The sequence below is a fragment of the Oncorhynchus mykiss genome, chromosome 7, assembly GCF_057628025.1.
Source record: "Oncorhynchus mykiss isolate SJ-2025 chromosome 7, ASM5762802v1, whole genome shotgun sequence".
Lineage (NCBI taxonomy): Eukaryota > Metazoa > Chordata > Actinopteri > Salmoniformes > Salmonidae > Oncorhynchus > Oncorhynchus mykiss.
The window spans coordinates 34672869-34698175 of NC_143028.1; the positions used below are offsets into that span (position 1 = coordinate 34672869).

At 41.4% G+C, this 25307-nt stretch overlaps 1 protein-coding gene across 1 annotated transcript; it reads right to left on the bottom strand.

The window, feature by feature from the left end:
- Positions 1–1185: 1185 nt before the first annotated feature.
- On the bottom strand, positions 1186–24101 carry pkp1b (plakophilin 1b). The gene is made up of 13 exons (XM_021609227.3): positions 23383–24101; positions 15822–15919; positions 14239–14720; positions 13992–14133; positions 13676–13883; positions 7621–7780; positions 7064–7181; positions 6610–6789; positions 6249–6419; positions 5893–6046; positions 5273–5459; positions 4015–4099; positions 1186–3212 (listed from the first exon to the last, which is right to left on the bottom strand). Exons 1-13 carry the CDS (start codon positions 23573–23575, stop codon positions 3138–3140), a joined length of 2253 nt encoding a protein of 750 aa, XP_021464902.3. The 5' UTR covers positions 23576–24101; the 3' UTR covers positions 1186–3137.
- Positions 24102–25307: the final 1206 nt, after the last annotated feature.

A 25307-nucleotide genomic window follows, 5' to 3' on the forward strand; every position in this document is an offset into this window, starting at 1 on the left:
TTACATTTGAAACCTAACCCTAACTAAAGGCCAACTTCAATGCATTGGTCCACCATATCTTCCACGCATTTGGGCGGAGGTTTCTGTGAATGAGATTACTGTAGGTGTAATGCGACTGACATGACTTCACTTTAGAGTGTGTGCCCTCCTTCAGCACAACATGCCATCCTTTATAAAGCACGTTTACATTATAATTGACATAGTGACATTCTACATTTGACATGTATACACCCTTCATAAAACATGACATACGGTTGTAGATGCTTTGTAACATGTTAATGTAGTGCTTATGGAGGTATTATGAAGGCTTTATGAAGAATAGTTGGTGAAAGACAAACTGGTAATCTGCCTACAAAACAATTTGCACCCCATGCCCAGACCAACCACAGCAGACCAGACAAGACAGGCAGCTTGAGTGAAACAAAACAAAGTGAGGGCATGAGCGTAGACCAAGGACAGTATGTGTCTGCTCCTGCTGCATCACCAGCTGTTATTCAAGTGGAGCAGAACCGTCCTTGTTTGACCGAGTGGGTATCGCGAGTCGTCTGTGTCTCGAGCCTTTGAGACTATGGCCCGGGATTCAATCCAACGCGTGTTGTAGAGTGCTTGACATTTATTGCTATTTTTCCATTTTGAGCTGGCATCGGCAGCGTTTACCGTGAACGCCATCTCTGTGAATGTCAGGAACATTGCATTTAAAAGGCACATTGCAAACAGAGCTTTCACGCCACACCTTGTATTGAATCCCGGGCCAATGTTAACACACTGAGTTTAAGCCTAAGCATTAGCTTGGGAAGGTAAGACAAGTCTTCAGATCCCTGCATGTGTGCATTGCTCACGACACTACCTCATAAAATAATCAGTCATAAAATAATTTTCGCCTGGTGTCAGCTCCGTTGCCCCCTAATGTACTTTCCATTTCTGGAATTTCTATTCTCATGTTTCAAACACATTTGTCTTCAGGCTTCACATAGTTGCATTCCCCAATTGCTGATCTACTACCTCTGCCAATGGTTGTTATGGTTCTGTTAAGTACAGCATGTACTCACACGAGTACTGGTATGTATCATCTAAGTGAACTTGGGAAGAAGACAAAACACTAAGCTAACAAGCATAAAGAGTTCTCATGAACACATGTTTTGAAAATATACTTTATCCATTATCCAATGAGTACAGAACAGCAAATATCTTTAGTATCTTTAATATCTTTAGATACATTACACTTTTTATTTTACCAGGCAAGTCAGTTAAGAACAAATTCTTATTTTCAATGACGGCCTAGGAACAGTGCCTGTTCAGGGGCAGAACGACAGATTTGAACCTTGTCAGCTCGGGGATTTGAACGTGCAACCTTCCGGTTACTTGTCCAATGGTCTAACCACTAGGCTACCCTGCCGCCCCCTTACAATACCTCATCTGAATTTGAATTTAAATACACAGCAGTAACCAGGTTTCCTTCCAACCTTTTTATGAGAATAAAGTACATGTTGGATAAAAAATGTCATGACATGCCTGATGGAAACATAACATTTTTCTGTAAACGTTCCAAATGTTGTGTCTGTAAAATTAATTATGCGAGAAATGTCGGCGGAAACGCGGTCATGCGCAAATATTGATATAATAACCATCATATCGAAGTAAACTTGGGAGTCACGTGATGACGTGGCGTGTGGTCCTTCCATTACGACTCGTCGAGAAAGCACGCAGTTTATTAGGCTACAGATTAAATACATTGAACTTCACAGGGAGGTGAAAGTGCAAGGTGATAAACTTGATGCTCCTTTCCAATAATTATCGAGGGTCTTACTCTGGTGACGTGATCATTGATGCTTGGCTGCAGTTTGGCAAATAAAAATAATTTTGCTCTTTTGCCTATAATAATCTCATCGTGTAGCCTATACGTGGCTAGAGAGCACATTCCAATACCAGAGTGGACAAACTCCCCATATAACAAAATAAAAATTGTGAGAAAACCATATGTAGATTTCAAAATGCAATGGAAAACCATTTAACTTGTATTTTTATTAGGTACATTGGAATTTAAAGCAAAACAATATTTGTATGTGCACTATGTCATCACGCACAGCCTTTTATCTGCGACAAGTCAATTTGAGGGAAACACATTTCGGGTTGGAAAATGTGCATTTGTTTTTATGCAAATTTAGAATATTTACATGAAAATCTGACGCCAATTAGATGGTAACCTAGCTAGTGACTAAAATGTCAAGTGACAATTTTTTTTTTTAACCATGCAGTGATGGACAAAAACATCAATGTAGCAAACATGCTTAAAGTATGAATGTACCATATGCAGGACCACAGTAGCTACACAAGGTTAAACATCGGTGACATCACAATATGTCCATTTTGTGATGTGTACGTTTTTCTCTATATATTTTTTTAGATTCTGTGGAACCCAGAGTGGCATGCTGGATCAATTAGTTAGCCAGCTAACCTTGATAAGCAACCAGAAATAACTATTGATTTTCTGGTTCATTAAAAAGCTAAACTTAGATATGTTTCATTCGATGAATCAATTTGACCACGCCCATTTCAAACCTGTCTCTCTCTCTCATATATATATATATATATATATATATATATATATATATATATATATATATATATATATATATATATATATATATTCAGGCAAGTTAGCTGGCTAACTCCTTGATCCTGCTTTGTAGTATACCCTCAGGACTACCTGACAAACAGTGGCAATTGTTACTGAGTGGACTATCCTGGCTAGATAAATACGCAATCAACCATAATTGCCATGCAAGCAAAGGGGCCCTATTCAAGCAATCCCAGTAACCACACATTATCAATACAAAATCATCATGTTTACAGTGGAAAACAGAAACAAATGATTTCTAGTAAACACAAAATAGCCTAGAAAATAACAGAAATATAAGTGCAAGATCAAACCTTGGTACTGACGTAAGATGAATGACACAACTAAACATAATGGATAGGCATTCTGATTAGCTATAACTTGTTTTAAAATCGAACGTAAAAATGTTGTAATCAGATTAACTGGACCCAATCTGATATGTACCGTAGTATGTTTATAGGCCCACAAGTCCATTAGTACATCCGGAAGTTGTGCCAAGAGATCCATGCCAGTTGTCTTGTTACTCAATGACCTGCACAGACCGGTGAGCCGCACTGGTGATGTCGTTCACAAAGGAACCCTTATTCATCCCTTGCTGTAGGACAAATTATTAAAATATACATTAGATTTCCCCCTTGATACTGACTTTTCCCCCCTTGACAAAATAATAAGTTATGGCATATTTACAGTTACTAGCTCACAGCAGGTTTCTCACCAAGTGTTGCCCAAGTGAAGCTGAAATGTCAAGCAACTGATGGAAGAGATCAAGACCCAACTATAGTCATTATAAATTAAGGATGAAAAGACAAGGGATAAGTTGTCCTAGGTCTGCAGAGCCTAGCACTGTCGAACCTGTTTCTCTAGATTCCTTGGCTGTACCATTTCAGCACCCCTATGGTTCCCATGCATCTAATCTTTTTCAGGTGTACAGAATACCACCAAACAGAACATAATCTCTCCATCCATCCTCCACTGTTTTGGATAATTACCTGACTGGGGCGTGGATTAGGTTCACAGAACTGAGGAAATAACCTCGACACACCCTCGACACACCCCACCCAGTCGAGTACAGACAGATACTGTGGATCTCTATTCTGTGTTTTCACAACATAAAAAAGGAACCAGCAGAAATAATAGCAACTACCTTCAGGGAATGGGTGATGAGTCATCACACAGATTACCGTACTGAGCCTGCCTATTCAGATTGACCTTTCTATTGCCCCCATTGTAAAACCCACCCAATCACATGTTGTCTTTGATTTCATTTGGTATTGATGAGTAAACTGGTAGATAAAACACATATCTGACAAAAGAGGTCAATTTGATCTGCAACAGGGATATCACGTTGCATCTTGCAAAAACAGAATTTGTTTGAAGTATCAGCCCAAAATCCATACCTTTTTTAGGAAACTCTGTACGTCTTTCTCTGACCAGAGGCTGTAGAGGAGCACACCTGCAGCTTTGCTGGCCTTTGGGAAATCCCTATCAAGAGAAAAAACAATCCATGTAAGACTGGGGCATTCTTTCTATTATACTCAAACTCAAAGCTCTGTTATCTGGGTTCTTTGTATATTGCAACCTGTTCTAATGTATTGTCCAATGGTTACAGTGAAACACGGAAATGTATTTTTGAGTTGAGACGAGCACAGGGTCAAGCTGCAGTGAGTGCAGTGCCCTTGGATGGAGAGCATGTTGTAGGGTTAAGGGCCTTGCCCAAGGGCCCAAAGGTAGGGGAATGGGAGGGGATTATTATTTATTTATTTTTGACCATTTTAAACACAATAAAACCACACATGTGGATACAGTACAATGCCATTCAAATCATTGTTCAAACACCTATTTCCATTGTTGTCCTGTTGAAAATACATGAAAAAATAAATATACACAAGATTATAACACGAAAACAAAATACATTTCAAATACATCTCGTCAGTAGGGAGGAAACAGTAAAAGCAATCAAATAGATGACCAAGTATGTGCAGTTTTAAAACGTTTTCCCAATAAAACATTTCTTAAGTTTTACCTTAAAACTCCCTAGCGTAGGGATGGATTTTATATGGATTGGTACACCATTCCATTCCTGTGCACCTGACCAGTGTTAAGGAAGTTTTTTTCAGATATGCTTCTATAGCGCACCGGCCTGATAATGGCAAAACTGGCAAAAAATTATAATAATTAAAAAAAGAAAAGAAAAGTGGCTATGAGTCTCAAATGCAATTAAAATAACCAGACAGGTAACTGGGGGCAAGGCCATGTATAACCTTAAAAACCATTCAGTTTGATTTTCACCACCCAGAGATCAACTGGAAGCCAGTTCAGTTCCCTGAATATTATGACCAATGTGAGTCCTAGGGCTAGAGCTTGAGTATAATTCTCATCAGTTTATTTTGGGCTGTTTGAAGTTTGTCTTTCAGATTTGTTGTCATGCCACTGAACCATGAGATACAAGCATAGCCATAGTGGCACTGGATCAGAGATGCTGCCAAGGTCCTCATAGTCTCTGTATCCTTGAGGATGTGAATCCAGCAGCCCTCCATCCATTTGGCAGATCGAACGGGCCATTTTTCAGCCACGGGTACCAACTCCTTAGCCGCAGGACTAACTACGGCTAACATGACATTTTTTTTGCAATACAGAATATTGACCAGGCCTTACCTGTTCTTGCTCAGGTCGTTAACTGAGTTGACCAGCTTGTTGGTCAGCAGGGGTTTCCCCAGCTCGGGCTCCTTCATCAGCAGACTGTGGCTGGTTTGGCACGCCATGGCCAGGGTGTCATCACACTTCGTCTCTTCCTTGGTCCAAGAGCTGAGGATGCCAACTAGTTCTGGTAGGGTCTGTCGGGCTTCAGACAAAAACACATCCCATTAGGTCATTCACTTCCAGCAAACGCACTCTTTGAAGTGTTGCTAATTCAACCACAAAATGTTAAAAGCTAAAACAACCAAAGGTCAGGTGTAAATAAAATGTTTAATCCTCTCTGAAGGGAAGGGGAAAGTGAAGGGAAAGGCTATACCTAGTCAGTTGCACAACTGAATGTATCCAACCGAAATGTGTCTTCCGCATTTAACCCAAGTACCCAACCGCTTAGAATCAGAGAGGTGGGGGAGGGCAGCCTTAAAATACCAGGAGAAAATTTGCTTAGCTAAACTGGCCCTGCGAGATGTTTGCGCTCAATGCAAACTACACAATCATTGAAACAAGGTTGCCTCCGACCAAACATTCTAGGTTCCATCTGTTCTACAAAGAACAGGGCTATGATTGGTGTCCATGCTCACCCATGGTGCTCTGAAGGCGTTGGTTCTTGGCCAGGTTCCCTACCAGAGACACAGCAGTTTTCTGGAGGCTGGGGTTGGAGGATTGCAGCAAGGGAGAGATGTGAGGCAGGCCGTTCAGCTTCTGCACGATGCTCTGGCTTATCACACTAGATACCTGTGGACACAGAGATGAAGACATTATAAAAGGGTCTATGAAGGGTTTATGAAGCATATTAAGTTAAGTGGTACCATGACGTGAATGTTGTTTTTTACTACACGCATGTGGTGCATGTTTTTCTCTATACATTTGTTGCATTTAAAATACTTTTTGTGTGAATATATAATGAAATAATCCAAATTATGAGTGTTGTTCATACAATGCCATGGTAAGCAGTGAGGTTCTGCAGGGCTCCAGAGCAGGCCTCCAGGGTCTCTTCTCTCTGGCTGGACCCCAGCAGAGACAGGTAACTCTGCATGGTCTTGGAGTGGAAGAGCCAGCCTGCTCCTTTAGGGTTCTGCTCCTCCATCACAGGGTAGTCAAAGTGACTCTACAAGAGTTTAAAAAAAAATGTTTTTTTTTAGGCGATGGAAAATATACGACGGAAGTCGGTGTACATGTAATTGCCGTGTGTAATGATACATTTTTTTTTATAGATCATTCAATACTATATGTTGTTATTGTGTATCCGTCTCTCTCTGCTCTCCCTGGATTTGATTTGACCCATATGCCTGTCTCACCTCCTGCTCCTGGACCTTGCTGCTCTGTGGGCTGAAGCACCCAATGGGGCCGGTCTCACTGGGGGTGTTGGCCCTGCTGGGGGTCCTGGCCAGGGCATTGATCCTGCTGAAGAGGGCCGGGGCTTCACTCTCCAGCTGGAAGCTCAGGTTGTGCAAGACACACACACAATTTTCCACAGACTGACACAGACAGAGGCAAAGTATTAAAGGGTTGGTTAGCTTAGCATGTACTGTATCTCCATTTGAGCACACACATGTTCATAGTATGATCCATCCAACTCCAAGTTAGAAAGTAGGTAGCAACAAACATGCAACCGTTGGAGAAAATGTATTCCATGAAACGTTCACATGTAGTTAGAGCTAGACTTTCTATTATTGCTGAATAATTATATTCCATGAATTCAACATTACCTGTTTAAATTTTATTTTAAGTAATTCAATGTTGCATGCTCACCTTGTCATCTGGCCTCTCTGCAGCCACACAATGCTGGACATAACTGACCAGAGAGTCGACGAGGCCTCGACAGTTACGCATGGCCTGCCTGTTGCCTTGAGTCGCACAGCTCAGGTTTCTGTTGGGACAGTCAGGGAAAATGAAGTTAAACTGGTCTTGTCATACATCAGGTAAAGGCAGGTCAGGCCAGCATTGTGTAGTCTGACAGTGGATAACAATACAGACTAGAACAAAACAGTACATTCATTCATTAGTGACAGTAAGAATTTGTATTATGCTATTCACCCAATCCTGAGATTGGCACAGACACAATTGAAGAGGCTAGGAGTAGTATCGAGAGTAAGCTACAGGTTCAGCCAGTGCAGTGCTACTGGAACAAATCTAATTAAGCGCTTCGCTCAATGCCAAAACAAGCGTAGATGGTACCTGGGATCTATCATCATTAGCCCCTCCCATTGCCAGTTCATAAGTCTGTCTCTCTAACTTCCTGGATAACTGCCAGTATCCATCTGTGCAATGTGCACTCCTGGTCTACAGCATTGATTAATGCGTCTCACCGTAGACATGCCGTAGCATGGTAGAAGACCTCTGGGTCTTGGTTGTTGTTTGTCTCATCTCCAGTGTATGGTACTACCACAGTCTCAGTCAGGACAGGCAGAGCACTACGCACCAGCTCTGGCTTCAGACTGTCTGCAGATGACAGGTTCCAAAGGAGACCTGAAGAGAAAGGACAAAGTTGCAGTAGTTCAGTGGTAGTAGAAGCAGCAGTTGTTCAAATAGCTGGTACCTGCTACTCATGTGGCATTATTACCATCGATCTTAGCAAGCTCAACGCAAACAATAAATTCAACACAAGCAATACTAGATAGCCAACACAGTGCACATTGATCAAACTGTTATGACACGGGCACGGCGTGCACTTCCCAAAGCATAACTAGGAAAGAGAACAAAAGCCTGCGCACCTTTCGTGTCACGCCCTGACCTTAGAGATCCTTTTAATTCTCTATTTTGGTTAGGTCAGAGTGTGACTATGGTGGGCAATCTAGTTTTCCTATTTCTTTGTTTGGCCTGGTATGGATCCCAATCAGAGGCAGCTGTCTATCGTTGTCTCTGATTGGCAATAATACTTAGGCAGCCTTTTTCCCACCTTAGTTTGTGGGATAGGTGCTGTGTAGCCTGCAGAACTTTACGTTCATTTTGTATTTTGCTGTTTTTCGGTGTTCATTTAAAATAAAGTAAGATGTTCGCCTACCACGCTGCACCTTGATCTAATTCAACCAACGAACGTGACACTTCGAGTCTCCACGACCAGGGTTGACACGAAATACGAGGTGTTTCATTTTCACTTAAGTACAGTACAGCTCTGTCATTGTCACTAATGTTGCCGCTACCATCTCTTATAACCGAAAAATACTTCTAGACATCAGGACTGAGATTACTCACCACGGATTAGCAGAATCCTTTTTTTCCTTTTAAGTGTTTGACGAGCCCGATGCGAAGGATATACTGCTTTCTCAGGAACAGGCCCAGATCCCCGTGATTTGCGTGAAGGCGGAGAAAAAGGGGCCGAAGGGCGGGCTGCCTTCTGAGAATTTGTAGGCGATCGAATAAACCCCCACTTCCTTCCATTCTGCCAGAAAACGTGCAATCTTTGGAGAATAAAATCAATGACCTACGCGGAAGATTAAACTAGCAATGGGACATTAAAAACGGTAATATCTTATGCTTCACAGAGTCGTGGCTGAACGACGACACTATCAACATACAGCTGGCTGGTTATACACTGTATCGGCAGGATAAAACGTCTGGCAAGACAAGGGGCGGCGGACTATGTATTTTTGTAAATAACAGCTGGTGCACGATAACTAAGGAGGTATCAAGGTATTGCTCGCCTGAGGTAGAGTATCTCATGATAAGCTGTAGACCACACTATCTACCTAGAGAGTTTTCATCTGTATTTTTTATAGCTGTTTACATACCACCACAGTCAGAGGCTGGAACTAAGACAGCATTGAATGAGCTGTATTCCGCCACAAGCAAACAAGAAAACGGTCACCCAGAGGCGGCGCTCCTAGTAGCAGGGGACTTTAATGCAGGGAAACTGAAATTCATTTTACCAAATTTCTATCAGCATGTCAAATGTGCAACCAGAGGAAAATAAATTCTGGACCACCTCTACTCCACACACAGAGACGCATACAATGCTCTCGCTCACACTCCATTTGGCAAATCTGACCATAATTCTATCCTCATTACAAGCAAAAATTAAAGAAGGAAGCACCCGTGACTAGATCAATAAAAAAGTGGTCAGATGAAGCAGATGCTCGGCTCCAGTACTGTTTTGCTAGCAAAGACTGGAATATGTTCACAGGATTCCTCCGATGGCATTGCAGACTACACCACATCAGTCATTGGCTTCATCAATATGTGCATCGATGATGTCGTCCCCACCGTGACCGTACGTACATAAACAAACTAGAAGCCTTGGATTACTGGCAGCATCCGCATTGAGCTAAAGGCTAGAGCTGCTGCTTTCAAGGAGTGGGACTCTAACACGGAAGCTTATATGAAATCCTGCTATTCCCTCTGACGAATGATCAAACAGGCAAAGCGTCAATAAAGAACTGAGATCGAATTGTACTACACCGGCTCTGACATTTGTTGATTGTGGCAGGGCTTGCAAACCATTACAGACTACAAAGGGAAGCACAGCTGCGAGGTGCCCAGTGACACGAGCCTACCAGACGAGCTAAACTACTTATATGTTCGCTTCGAGGCAAATAACACTGAAAAATGCATGGGAGCACCATCTGTTCTGGGAGACTGTGTGATCACGCTCCCCCGCAGCCGATGTGAGTAAGACCTTTAAACATATCAACATTCACAAGGCCGCAGGGCCAGACGGATTACCAGGACGTGTACTGTGAGCAAGTGCTGGCAAGTGTCTTCACTGACATTTTCAACCTCTCCCTGTCCGAGTCTGTAATACCAACATGTTTTAAGCAGACCACCATAGTGCCTGTGCCCAAGAACACTAAGGTAACCTGCCTAAATGACTACCGACCTGTAGCACTCACGTCTGTAGCCATGAAGTGCTTTGAAAGGCTGGTCATGGCTCACATCAACATCATTATCCCAGAAACCCTAGACCCACTCCAATTTGCATACCACCCCAACAGATCCACAGATGATTCAATCTCTATTGCACTCCACACTGCCCTTTCCCACCTGGACAAAAGGAACACATGCCCTACCACCTGTGAGAATGCTATCAATTGACTACAGCTCAGCGTTCAACACTATCATTACATGTCGATGACACAACAGTGGTAGGGCTGATCACCGACAATGACGAGACAGGGAGTAGACCTGGTATAGAGGTCCTGGATGGCAGGAAGCTTGGCCCCAGTGATGTACTGGGCCATTTGCATTACCCTCTGTAATGCCTTGCGGTCAGAGGCTGAGCAGTTGCCATACCAGGCAGTGATGCAACCAGTGCTCTCGATGGTGCAGCTGTAGAACCTTTTGAGGATCTGATGACCCATGCCAAATCTTTTCAGTCTCCTGATGGGGAAATAGGTTTTTGTTGTGCCCTCTTCACGACTGCCTTGGTGTGCTTGGACCATGTTAGTTTGTTGGTGATGTGGACACCAAGGAACTTGAAGCTCTCAACCTGCTCCACTGCAGCCCTATCGATGAGAATGAGGGCGTGCTAGGTCCTCTTTTTTCCTGTAGTCCACAATCATCTCCTTTGTCTTGATCACGTTGAGGGCGAGATTGTTGTCCTGGCACCACAAGGCCAGGTTTCTTACCTCCTCCCCCTCTTTTACAACTCTGCTACTCTCGGTTGTTATCATCTATGCATAGTCACTTTAATTACTCTACCTACATGTCCATACTTCATCAACTAACCGGTGCCCCCGCACATTAACTCTGTACCCCCCTGTATATAGTCTCGCTATTGTTATTTTACTGTTGCTCTTAATTACTTGTTACTTTTATTTCTTATTCTTATCCATATTTTTTGAAACTGCATTGTTGGTTTGGGGCTCGTACGTAAGCATTTCACTGTAAGGTCTACCTACACCTGTTGTATTCGGCGCATGTGACTAATACAATTTGATTTGATTCATATATATCACAGATACTGTAGTACTGTTGCTAGTCAAGAACCAGGGTAAATATTTGATTACACAAGAGCCGGTTGATTGAACACAGCCTCTGGAAGACGGAACAATAGTGAGAGCAGGCTGGTCTAGCCTCCAGAACACAGTGTCACGTTCTGACCGCAGTTCTGTTATTTTATCTTTGTTTTAGTATGGTCAGGGCGTGAGTTGGGTGGGCAGTCTATGTTTGTTTTTCTATGTTGGTTTTTGAGTTCGGCCTAGTATGGTTCTCAATCAGAGGCAGCTGTCAATTGTTGTCCCTGATTGAGAATCATACTTAGGTAGCCTGGGTTTCAGTTTTGAGTTGTGGGTGTTTGTCTTCCATGTCAGTGTTTGTCGCCACACGGGACTGTTTCGTTCATTTCACGTTTATTGTTTTGTATTTCGTAGTGGTCAGTTTATGTTTTAAAATAAACATTATGGACACTTACCACGCTGCGTTTTGGTCCTCCGATCCAGCTCGCTTCTCCTCCTTAGAAGAGGAGGACGAGATCCCTTACACACAGACTATTGTGAGATGTCTCACCTATATCAAGTTCCCCTGGCACAATGTAGCACAAGAGAACACCGGTGTGACTGACAGCAGGATCTGATCAGGTTTAAGGGGAGCGTGTTTAGTGAGAGTGAGTGATTTCCTGTGCTCTACGGCACAAATACAGTGCCTTGCGAAAGTATTCGGCCCCCTTGAACTTTGCGACCTTTTCCCACATTTCAGGCTTCAAACATAAAGATATAAAACTGTATTTTTTTGTGAAGAATCAACAACAAGTGGGACACAATCATGAAGTGGAACGACATTTATTGGATATTTCAAACTTTTTTAACAAATCAAAAACTGAAAAATTGGGCGTGCAAAATTATTCAGCCCCTTTACTTTCAGTGCAGCAAACTCTCTCCAGAAGTTCAGTGAGGATCTCTGAATGATCCAATGTTGACCTAAATGACTAATGATGATAATTACAATCCACCTGTGTGTAATCAAGTCTCCGTATAAATGCACCTGCACTGTGATAGTCTCAGAGGTCCGTTAAAAGCGCAGAGAGCATCATGAAGAACAAGGAACACACCAGGCAGGTCCGAGATACTGTTGTGAAGAAGTTTAAAGCCGGATTTGGATACAAAAAGATTTCCCAAGCTTTAAACATCCCAAGGAGCACTGTGCAAGCGATAATATTGAAATGGAAGGAGTATCAGACCACTGCAAATCTACCAAGACCTGGCCGTCCCTCTAAACTTTCAGCTCATACAAGGAGAAGACTGATCAGAGATGCAGCCAAGAGGCCCATGATCACTCTGGATGAACTGCAGAGATCTACAGCTGAGGTGGGAGACTCTGTCCATAGGACAACAATCAGTCGTATATTGCACAAATCTGGCCTTTATGGAAGAGTGGCAAGAAGAAAGACATTTCTTAAAGATATCCATAAAAAGTGTTGTTTAAAGTTTGCCACAAGCCACCTGGGAGACACACCAAACATGTGGAAGAAGGTGCTCTGGTCAGATGAAACCAAAATTGAACTTTTTGGCAACAATGCAAAACGTTATGTTTGGCGTAAAAGCAACACAGCTGAACACACCATCCCCACTGTCAAACATGGTGGTGGCAGCATCATGGTTTGGGCCTGCTTTTCTTCAGCAGGAACAGGGCAGATGGTTAAAATTGATGGGAAGATGGATGGAGCCAAATACAGGACCATTCTGGAAGAAAACCTGATGGAGTCTGCAAAAGACCTGAGACTGGGACGGAAATTTGTCTTCCAACAAGACAATGATCCAAAACATAAAGCAAAATCTACAATGGAATGGTTAAAAAATAAACATATCCAGGTGTTAGAATGGCCAAGTCAAAGTCCAGACCTGAATCCAATCGAGAATCTGTGGAAAGAACTGAAAACTGCTGTTCACAAATGCTCTCCATCCAACCTCACTGAGCTTGAGCTGTTTTGCAAGGAGGAATGGGAAAAAATGTCAGTCTCTCGATGTGCAAAACTGATAGAGACATACCCCAAGCGACTTACAGCAGTAATCGCAGCAAAAAGTGGCGCTACAAAGTATTAATTTAAGGGGGCTGAATAATTTTGCACGCCCAATTTTTCAGTTTTTGATTTGTTAAAAAAGTTTGAAATATCCAATAAATGTCGTTCCACTTCATGATTGTGTCCCACTTGTTGTTGATTCTTCACAAAAAAATACAGTTTTATATCTTTATGTTTGAAGCCTGAAATGTGGCAAAAGGTCGCAAAGTTCAAGGGGGCCGAATACTTTTGCAAGGCACTGTATATTTAATGTAAATATGCATGTTTTGGTATCAGAAAGCAACACAAGCGTGTTTGGCTTTCATACCCGCTTGCATTCACACTGGGGCACATGTCTGCAAAGCGTCAGCATTCTGTGATGTCACTAGACGGAGAAGTGTTGTGTACAGAAATAGAATAGTGTTCTCTACCTGTGAGTTGTTTCTGTGTCTCGGTAGAGTCTGTGTCTCGGAGCAGGGCCAGTGCCTCAGTGATGCCCCCACAGCGCTGGACCTCCTCCTTGTTGCCCGCGTCTTTAAAGGCCAAGTTCCGCAGGGCGGCGGAGGCAGTCTGTTGGACCTGGGGACTGGGACACCTAAGTAGGTTCACCAAAGGGGGGATCCCTTTGAGCCGCAACACCTGAGAGACATGTAAAACTGTTAAGACATCCTAATTCGGGACAGTGTCCTTCAGGACAGGACAGAGTTGTTTAATCCTGGTCCAAGAGACCCAGATGCGTGTCCTCACCTCCTGCTTGGCCTTGTCCTCTGAGTAGGTAGCGTGTTGGATGAAGGAGGCTCCACAGAGCTGGTAGTTCTCATCTCCACTGGACAGGTACTCCACCGCCTCCTTCATGGTTATATCAGCTATCTGACCATTACCATTAATCCTGTTGGGAAAAGCACATACACGTATCAACACCTGTTCACAAACATTTCAAATGCAACTCATCAAAGCCCAAAGCAGCATTTACACACTCACTCAATCCACTCACCCCGCTTCACCCTTGATCTTGATCCCTGATATCTTGGACTCAGCCACAGAAAGGTTTGAGGGTGCCCTCTCAATACGACCTTGGCTGCTGGTAATCTGGCCACTACTTTTCGTCTGACGCGTGCCAATCAACTGGCTGTTCCTTTTCTGCACCTCGTTGCCTTTGACAGCGACCTGAGAGGAGCTGTTGCCATTGGAGATGACCTGACTGCTATTCCTCTCGGTCAGGAAGAAGCTGGACCTGTTGGGCTGGAGCTGCCGGGCGGGGGCCGAGGACTGCAGTAGCTGCTGCTGCGTGGTGGTGGTACTAGTAGTGGTGGGGAAGGGGGCCAGGTCAGGCACACTGCGGCTGCTGTTGTGCTTGCCTATGGTGGGGCTGAGAGGGAATCGTCTCTCCCACTGGCTGGAGCTGCTCATGTTCCTCTGGACCGTAGATTCCTTGGAGGCCACGACCCTTCGCTTGGTGCTTTTCTCATAGCTGAGCTGCAGGACAAAGGAATTGAGTAAATGCTAGCAGACACAAAGCAGGAATATTGCAACACTTTCAACTTCATTCCAAAATCATAATACACACAAAGGCGTAGACCCACTTTGATGAAGATAAATACCGTGTACTGCATTGAATCAATCTATTGTTATTGATAACTATTCTAGACTTGTCTGATTGGCAGAGGGCAGTGGGAAATCAGAACTATTCATATATGATTTGTAGTGGGCACCTCTCCAGAATAAGATTTATGTTACATAAACAGTTGCGACAGGCATCATCATGACTGGACAGGACAGGCCGAGACACACTACATGCAAACAGAACATTTTGTGAATGCTTGTTTTTCTCACCGACTGGGAGTTGTGTGAGACATCATTTGTAAATAATGTGTTAGCAATGGTTAACAGACAATAGTAATTAGTAACCGAATTGCGTAATGTGTGACGATAATCTATATAATATGTTGAGTGTCAATATGGATTTCTTTCTCTCTTTGTTCATGAACAAGAATGAAGTCCTCCAGAGCTCGGTTGAGGTGGAAACTTGGCATGGACCAGTGAAAGCACATGATTGAGAGAAAGATGTCAGTTTCAACAATGAGTCAGGTGCCATTATGGGAGGATGCCTCACTTTTCTCACTTGTGCTGGAGAGAAAGCTGAACAACACTCCCCAGATTTCTGGAGCAATAATGACTGGGCAGTATCTCACATTCACACCCAGTCCTGTGGTTAGTCAGTCATCTCCAGCACCTGGTTACACCTGACTCAGACTCTCATGATAGACTGTTCCCATACATTGAGTAGCTGGCCATGTGAGATATGGTTCTGGGTTCCGAGAATAGTCTCAGATTTACTACCCCATGATGACCATGGCACTGCTTTCATTAATATCCACTGCGCCTAAAGCTGTAAAAGGGATTTTAGGGGATTTTTGTTGTTGTTGATCACCACTGAACCATAATTTGTCCTTAAATGATATACTGCTAAATACAACTGATAAACCAAGCACATTTATCAAAAATATGGGACAGTGTTTTCTATCTTTGTATTTAAAACAAAAGGGAATGTGATGTGAAATATGAAAAGCTTCATACCGTTTTTGAGAGGCCATTTGTACCATTAAAGAAGGCACCTCCATTAAGACTGGTAGGTGACTTAAAGGAGTCAGCGAATATGTTGATGTACACAGGACCTACGGAGAAAAACAAGAGATTGTAAATGGCTCTTAAAATATGTTAATATTAGTTATCACTGTAAAATATTGAGTGCGAGAAAATAGACACTGTTTATTGCTTTGATATGATTAAATTGAGGGCTTGAGGAAGCAAGTCTCCATTTTTGAACATGTTTCATGTGAGCCTGCCAACCAAGCATTATACCTATTTGCTGTTTTGACAAAAACAAATGATTGTTATTGTACTGTTAACGTCATTGTCATGCCATCCACAGTGTCTTATGCTTTCAGATAATAAACAGGGAACTTATGCATTCTAGTGAAATATGTATTGTAAGTTGCTCTGGATCGGGGTTAGGCTTAATTCAGAACTTTGGAACTGACTCCCATTCAACTCATGAGTTGAAATTCAAATTGGCCGCACCCCACAGGAGGCATAACTTGAATGACATGAAGTAGAATTTAATTCAGTGCAATTCAAATCAATTCCACTCAGTCATAAAACATGAGAGTTTCATTGAATCTGACAAGTCACACTTCCAGATACCAAAGAACATTTCACTTTACTCTGGAAACTATGTTCATAAACTATTTTAAGTGCTTAGAATAGCCAATTATGTTTCCACCAACCATTTCATTTCTTAGGCTTCTTTTGAAGGCCTCAGGGTCAACTTGAGGGTTAAAATAATGCATTCTGGGAGAGGTAGTATTTTCCCCATATTGATTTTTTTTTTATAACATAAAACATTCTCATTCAGGTTTTGTTTTCCTTGATTATTCATTTTAATATTTTATATGCATATAACGACATGTTTGATGTTATGTACATTACAGTATGTATATTTGTTTATACAACAGGTGGGTCTAATCCTGAATGCTGATTGGTTAAAAGTGCATTCCAGCCAGTGTCTATTCCACAAGTTACCACCGGATAAATCTATGACATTAAAATGCCTATTTACTGTTCCATCTGACTGTGCAATCCGCTGTCTCGTCAGCCCAGCCAGGCACTTTAAAAACTTGGATCTGCACTATAAAAAGCATCTAGACGTCATCTCACATTTCTTTGAGACTAACATTTAGTTTTTTAACAGCGGAGATTTGTATAAACTTTGCTGTCTGTCTCGCCAACATTTTCAACATTGTTTCAATATTAACATTTGATCTCCAGCTGTCCCATAGTAATGAACATGTCGGGAGTCAGGACAAAACAGCCAGGCAACGTTTCTCAGCTAATTGAAACCATGAATCAGCTGGCATCATTTTTATGGATATATACAAAGAAATGTCAATTTAAAAAAAGTAAAACGAAATGAAGTGCAGCTAGTTTGCAGTCTTTCCAGCTTCAGTTTGAAGTGATTGTGTTAGCTGTGTTGTTGGCTAGCTCCTCTGAACAACAGTGTCCTGACGAGAGAGCACATTTTCTATGCCAGGCAAAATTGCGCCTAATTAGCTCATTGTTATGGATGTATCCAAATAAATGTCACTAGAAAACAGCTTAAATAAATGCAAATGCAGCTACTTTGCTGTTATTCTGGCTGCACTTTTAATGTGACTATAAGTTAGCCGTAGTTGGCTAGCTAGCAAGCAAGGGATAAGAATGTTGCCAGCCAGTATGGTAATGGAACATTTAGAACGAATGACTGGAAACAGTCATTCGTTCTAAATACATAAGTATTTTTGTTCCATAGATACAGAACAAAAACACTGAAAGACTGGGTTGTGTCTCTGGCAACCGAACCGATAGATTGAACGACCAGCTGGCTTGGGTAGCAACCCTAAATTTGTATCGGGACTATATTTTCTGGAAGGATGAAATAGTGTGAATAAATTCATCAACATAAAAAAAATATAATGCCCTCAAAGCCGGTGTTTGGAGGATATATCGGCACGGTTTGCCGGCCCTCAACAACACCCCCATGCCAATATATCCTCCAAACACCAGCTTCTCTGGCATTATCACTTAAATAGGGTACACCTAATATAGAATAGCAGAGGCATTTGAATTTCATTGAATTTCACTGAATAAAATTATATTTCCTTTCATTCATATTATATTTGCAACTATGTGTGCTGTTTACTACTTCAATTCAAATTAAATGCACATTCAATAACTGAATTGGAATTTATGAGTCATTCTCAATTAAATTCGGGAATTGAGCAAAACCGTGCTCTGGATAAGAGTGTCTACTAAATGACTCAAATGTAATGTAAAAAGTGTTCGGCTATAGTACTTACAACAAATAATAAATTATATTACTTATGTTTGTACATATGTCTTGAACTTGCTTTCTTTAAATTGTTTTATTGTGAGAGCTCTGGTGAGTAATTTTTCCAATGTAGGCTACTTATTATAATAAATACAGTTGAGTAAGATTTACAATGTAGGCTACGTAGACAGTTAGTGATGGAAAACATTAGCTGTAGTCAGTTCTCAATTTCCTTTTGAAAATGTAGAACAGGCCTGAGTGGTGTGGACATCATTCTATGGGTGTGGACATGGCCTTCCATGATGTGCAATAGGGTGCTCTTTGCAAATATATTAAAGATGTAGAATTCAAATTGGGATCTGATGTAGATGGTAACGACATTTTCATGAAATGAAGTTGAGTAATAATACATCAAATGTATTCTAATTAGTTTAGAAAATCTAAGATTTAGGGCGCTGGTTCAGATGTGCCAGCACAATGGCATAATGCAGTGCATGATAATCCAGCATCCTGGCATTGACATTTCCGACAACAGAGGGGCTCACTTTCGCAGCCCCTAGTGTTGCACGATACACCGAAACTTCTGTACTTTTCCGACACTACAACGTGAAAAAACGGTTTGGTACTTGAATTTTGTTCCTTTCGGTTCATCTATCAAATGTATCTTTGGTATCCAACAAAATGTATTTCATTAATTATAATATGTATTAATTTGCCCAAGTTTATCGTAAAACATTAACAGAATGCATCAGTGATTCATATTCCCTGCAGCTTTCTGAAGAGGCAACGGCACGTCTGTGTGTGTGCGGTGCGTATAGGCATTAGCGATGCTAATGATAACCGTCTTCGGGTAAACGGAAAGGCTTTCTAACTACTACAAAGAAGCCTACGTGGCAGAATCATGATTATTTGCATCAATCCAGGTGGGCATTTGTTTTGCAAACTCCATCATGTGTGTGTGTGTGCGCTACCGAAACACTGCTAACCAAACAAAAGTGGTAAATGCACGCTCACTTGAATTAAAGCTGCAATATGTAACTTTTAGGGAGCCCCAACCAAATTCACATAGAAATGTGACTTATAGATCTGTCATTCTCATTGAAAGCAAGTCTAAGTTTCGATGGTACAATGATTTTATACACTATACTTGCTTGCTTTGTAACCTATTGTAGATCTATTTTCCACCTTCAAATTAATTGGCACACAGTCTGTGTCATCATTTTGAAAAGCTCCTGTTTGTTAGGATTTCTAAGAAAATCAGATAATTTACATGGAAGCATGATTGTCTCCCAGCGATCATGCCTAGCAGATTTTGGAGGACATGGGTTATTCTCATGAGAGAAAAACTCATCCAGGTTTCCATTTTGGAACTTGCTGCCATTGGCTGAAAAGTGTGCAATTACTTTTTAATGCTGATATTTGCTTTTTCTATTTTGTGACTGGCTTTGCCTTTGCATTTTTAAGCAGTGGTACAATATTCCTCTTAATGCTCTGATGGATGGCTGTGTTCCTATCCACAATGACTTCCTTGAGTGTACAACACATTAAGAACACCTTCCTAATATTGAGTTGCTTGATGGTGGTTTCTTGGTTTTTGTGCGATGAACTTAGCTTGTGTTGAAGATTGTGTTGAAGGGGGAAATCTACATTCAAAATCTGGAATTCAAAACCAACCAATAGTCTGGCCTGCTGAGGTCCCGCTACTATCCATCTCCAGAAGGCAGTGGGGTTCTCTGTTAGTCCAATGGCTCCCCCATGTTCCTTTTACCAGCTAATGATTTTTCTCATGGGCTTGGTCAAGTTGCATGAATGAGAACTTGTTTTGTGTTTTTGGCAGGACCCAGAAGTCTGAGAATGCTTCTCTGATGGTAGCCGGTAGAGCTTTCATGTCTTGAATGTGGATAGGAATCCACCTTGCGTAGTTTGCTCTGTCCAGTGCAAAGAACCTTGGTGCCAAGGCCTCTAATATTTCAACAGAAATATCAACATCTCTAGTTCTGTGCACACAGAGAAAAATCATCACAATTCTTTAAAATTCAAGAACAATGTTCCAGAACTGGAAGGTTTGATACTTGCTTCTTTCTATGTATCAAAAGAAGTGCATTGTGGGCTCCAACAGCCAAGCATCTTTCAGGAGTTTTGACAATGAAAGCAAAGTAACTTGATTGTGCCTGTTTTGGTAAAGTGTGCTGCCTATACAGTAAGTATGAGCCTGCTGTCCCTGAAGATTCCACCCCAGCCTAATAATAACCAGCACCTCACAACATTCCCTGTTGATCCCCTACTAATTTCCCTAAGGATGTCATTTTGTTAGCTGGGTAGCTAGCTAGATTTAATATTATACACTGAACAAAAATATAAAATGCAACATGCAACAATGTCAAAGAGTCACAGTTCATATAAGGACATCAGTCAGTTGAAATGAATTCAATAGACCCTAATATATTAATTTTACATGACTGGGAATACAGATATGCATCTGTTGATCACAGATACTTTTAAAAAAGGTATGGGCATTGACCAGAAAAGCAGTTAGTATCTGGTGTGACCACAATTTGCCTCATGTAGTGCCGCACATCTCCTTCACACACAGTTGATTAAGCTGTTGATTGTGGCCTGTGGAATGTTGTCCCAGTCCTCTGCAATGGCTGTGCAAAGTTGCTGGATATTGGCGGGACCTGGAACACTCTGTCATACACATCAATCCAGAGCATCCCAAACATGCTCAATGGGTGACACGTCTATGAGTATACCATGGAAGAACTGGGACATTTTCAGCCTCCAGGAATTGTGTACAGATCCCTTCAACATGGAGCTGTGCATTATCATGTTGAAACATGAGGTGATGGCATGGCAATGGGCCTCAGGATCTCGTCACGGTATATCTGCGGATTCAAATTGCCATAGATAAAATGCATTTGTGTTCAAAGTCCGTAGCTTATTCCTGCCCATACCATAACCCCACCGGAACCATAGGGCACTCTGTTCACAACGTTGACATCAACAAACCGCTTGCCAACACACGACACCATACACACCATCTACACGGTACAGTTGAAACCGTGATTAATCCGTGAAGATCTCCCTTCTCCAGTATGCCAGTGGCCATTGAAGGTGAACATTTGTCCACTGAAGTTGGGTACGACGCTGAACTGCAGTCAGGTCAAGACCCTGTTGAGGATGACGAGCACGCAGATGAGCTTCCCTGAGACAGTTTATGACAGTTTGTGCAGAAATTCTTCGGTTGTCCAAACCCACAGTTTCATCAGCTGTCCGGGTGGCTGGTCTCAGATGATCCCACAGGTGAAGAAGCCGGATGTGGAGGTCTTGGGCTGGCGTGTTTACACATGGTCTGCTGTTGTGAGGTCAGTTGGACGTACTGCCAAATTCTCTAAAACGACATCTCTTATGGTAGAGAAATAAACATTACATTCTCTGGCAATTGTTCTGGTGGACAGTTGTGCAGTCAGCATGCCAATTGCACGCTCCCTCAAAACGTGAGACATCTGTGGCATTGTGTTGTGCGACAAAACGGCACATTTTATTGTCCCCAGCACAAGTTGCACCTGTGTAATTATTATGCTGTTTAATCAGCTTCTTGATATCCCACCAGTCAGGTGGATAGATTATCTTGGCAAAGGAGAAATGCTCACTAACAGGGATGTAAACAAATTGGTGCACGCAATTTGAGACAAAATAAGATTGTGCATATGGAACATTTCTGGAATATTTTATTTTAGCTCATGAAACATGGGACCAACACTTTACATGTTGCATTTATATTTTTGGTCAGTATATGTTGCCTGTTGTTATCCTTTAGCTAGGTAACCAACAAGAATAATATTTTAAGTGAACAAAAACTGTGGCTAGCTTTTCTTGACACGGCTAGGGTTATGTAAAAGCCTATGTTAGAACGACCATCTCCGGTTTAAAGTCATTTTGAAATTATCCTTGTTCTCAATCAATTAGCTAAATAATGCAACTCCCGGGGAACACGGGGTGTGTTGGAATTTTTAAAAGCTTGATAACATGATGTCTTTAACCTTTTAAAGACATTTGTTAAGGTGATTCATGTAGTAGTTCAACAAAAGTGGTTTATAGATAGATTTCTGCCACTTAGGTCACATTGCTTATTAAATATAATGGCATATTGTTGAAGGCTGGTCCATTACTCACAAATCCACAATATGTTTTATTATAAATGGCAACAAAAAATCAACAGTAATATCCCCTTTCCAAAATATGATTCAGTATTGGCGATTATAATGGATTATTATGTTAAAAAGAATCAGGGTTCCTTGCCCCAATTTTCTGGGCATCCATTCTAATAGCAATTAACACATCCCAAAGAGTATCTCATACAAATGTAAGGCTTAAATCCACTGGGTAACAGTTTCATATCAAGGTGATATTACATAAGTCGTAGTGTAATGTAAAAGTCTATGTTAGTTTAAGGTCATATTCAGAGGAAACAAGCCATGTTCTCAAAATATTTGCTATATATGGTAACTCCTTGGGTGTGTTGGCAATTCTTTTAACTTGATAACGTAACAGGTTTTTAACCCTTTAAAGACATTTGTTGAGGTGATTCGTGTAGTAGTTCAACAACATGTGAGAAGTGTACAGGTTGATTTCAGGTGTTTCCTGACAATTTCTTCCACTTCAGGCAGGTTGGCTATGAAATATAAGACTGCTTCAGTGCTACTTACAAATACACAATATTTGTATTATATATGGCTACAAAAGGTCAACAGTAATATCACATTTCTAAAATCTGATTCAGTATTTGTGGCCATACATTGGCCAAAATAGGGGTGCTTCTAATATCAATTAATAAATCTCAAAGAGCAACTCTAACAAATGTGACGCTTTATTCGCCCTGTACAGGTTTCCTAACTTTTTGAAGTTAAGCAGGAGGAGCACAATGAGGAAAAGAAAGCCATCAATAAGTCGATGTTTGTATTGGTTCAATAGTAAAGGATTCGAAATATATATAAGTTGGCCTAAATATATGTTTATTTTGATATTAAAATGACAAATGTTGCACTTTGTTTACTTAACAGACTACAAAAGTGGAGTTGCTGAAATTGTATTTGTGCGGTTTTCATATTTGACAATGAATACGCTAAATCATTCACAACAATGCACATCGTATGTAAAAAAAAAAAAATTAAACCATAACCAGATTTGACTTTAGGTCAAATCAAATAGCATACAAATAACTTATTAGGCTATCTATGTTTCTATAATAATAATTAGGCCTCTGCTTACTCGTTGGGGATGTCGTTGGCGACGACACAGATCCATGTTTACTGTACTTCGACTTGCCCCTCTTGATGGTTTGCACCTGATCCAAGACTCGCTGCTGTTTGGACCGAAGTTTTTTATCGGATGGCAAAGCAAGAGATGTCTCATCCACATTCCCGATGGACATGGCCGATTTCAACGGGTCCATTGTCATCATGAAGGTCCGTTTCCAGCTGTAATTAACAAATGCGACAGTCCGTTCCTAGGTCTGTACAGGTGGCGTTTGTACGTGCAATCGAATATACAATGCACCTTGCCCTGCCCTAAACAATGAACCACGCCCATTACAAATAAATAACACGGTTGTGCGTGTGGGTGTGAATGAAAGTAAGGGTTCATTTTACTAGTAATTATGTCTTCCTGTGCGGCTGCTGACTGAATATTCTGTAGAATAGGGGTCTTCAACCTTTTCTTGCCCAGGGACCCCCTCCCAGGCAAACCGGCAACCCAGGCAATAATATGTTAATAATAACAATATGCTCAATAATAACATTTGATAAATAAACTGAATTCACTGGTGATCACTGCATTTATCATAAGACTGTTTAAGGTAGCCAACATCCATGATGTGATCTCCACCCAAGACCAGACCCAGAGCAAGGTCGAGAGTTCATCAATCAACTAGTCAGGCAACTGGTGGAATGAATAATTATGCTCTTCACACCTTTCTGCACTGTGACTACACTTCACCCCTTTTGACCCTCAAGATGTTCATGAATAGATCGTTCTGTACCGCCTTATTCAATATCGCTCAAGCCGGTGACACATTTCTAACAAAGTGAGATAGGCAAGGCTAGGTGTGATCGACAATCTGATTTTATATGAGGAACGTGTGAGAGCAAAGGTCAGACTCTGGAGGAATGAAATTGAAATGAATTACATTGGATATAAGCCTTCACAGAGTCTTTTGTAAAAATAAATAAAAAACACTCCCAAATGTGATATTGAATATGGTGAACTTATTTGTCTAATGATTCTTATCTCTTTATGACAGTTGATCAAACAGAACCTATTTTGAAGAACAAAGCCCGTGAGAATACCCTGGGAAAATACCCAATTCAATTGTCAGATTGTATGCTGTTAGGCCAGGCAACTCCTCTTCACTGGCCAAATGCTCTGGTGTAGACAAAACAAAGCAGCACCACACCCATGGGCACAGCTTGGCGCCCTAGGGCAGTTATTGCTATGGGTGGTGGCCAAACTATACCTGGCAATCTGCACCAAGCATTCATTTCCCACTTCTCAGGAAACCCTAAAATTGAATTAGGTGTTGATGTTCAGACATGTTAAATTACTCATTAGAGCAGAGTTTAACTTTTGTGTTGAAGTAACAGCACTTCTATCCTTCAATCATACTATCTATGCACACTTACGGTTTGTAGTTTCCAAAAGTCAGTGGTCGGCTATATGATTATTACCTTGTAATAAACCCAAATGCCAGTGTAAACAAAGAAACAATACCTATATATGGTAAGTAAATGTACTAAAGGTCCATATTTCAAAATACATCTATTTCTCTTAAAGTTGAAGATCTTTGTGTGTAAGTGTTTGCATTTCCAGCAAAGATTATACCACAGATGGGAGACATCACATGGTTAATCTTTGAAAGGTATATCACATGGGTCACCTTATCTTGCCTGTCTATTTGTTTGGTTTGCCATTAGAATTGTATTGCTATCCTCAGGTGGTTAGTATCTGCTACATGTGCAACATTGCCCTCTGGTGGTAAAAAAAGGTCAATTAGAACCACAACGAAATGGAGATATCTTTATACCGCAAGACTCCAAAGTGAATGGTGCACTGTGACTGGAATCGAACCCACAACCATTGGTGTTGCAAGCGCCATGCTCTACCGATTAAGTTACTAGCTAAGCTTAGCAGATGATATG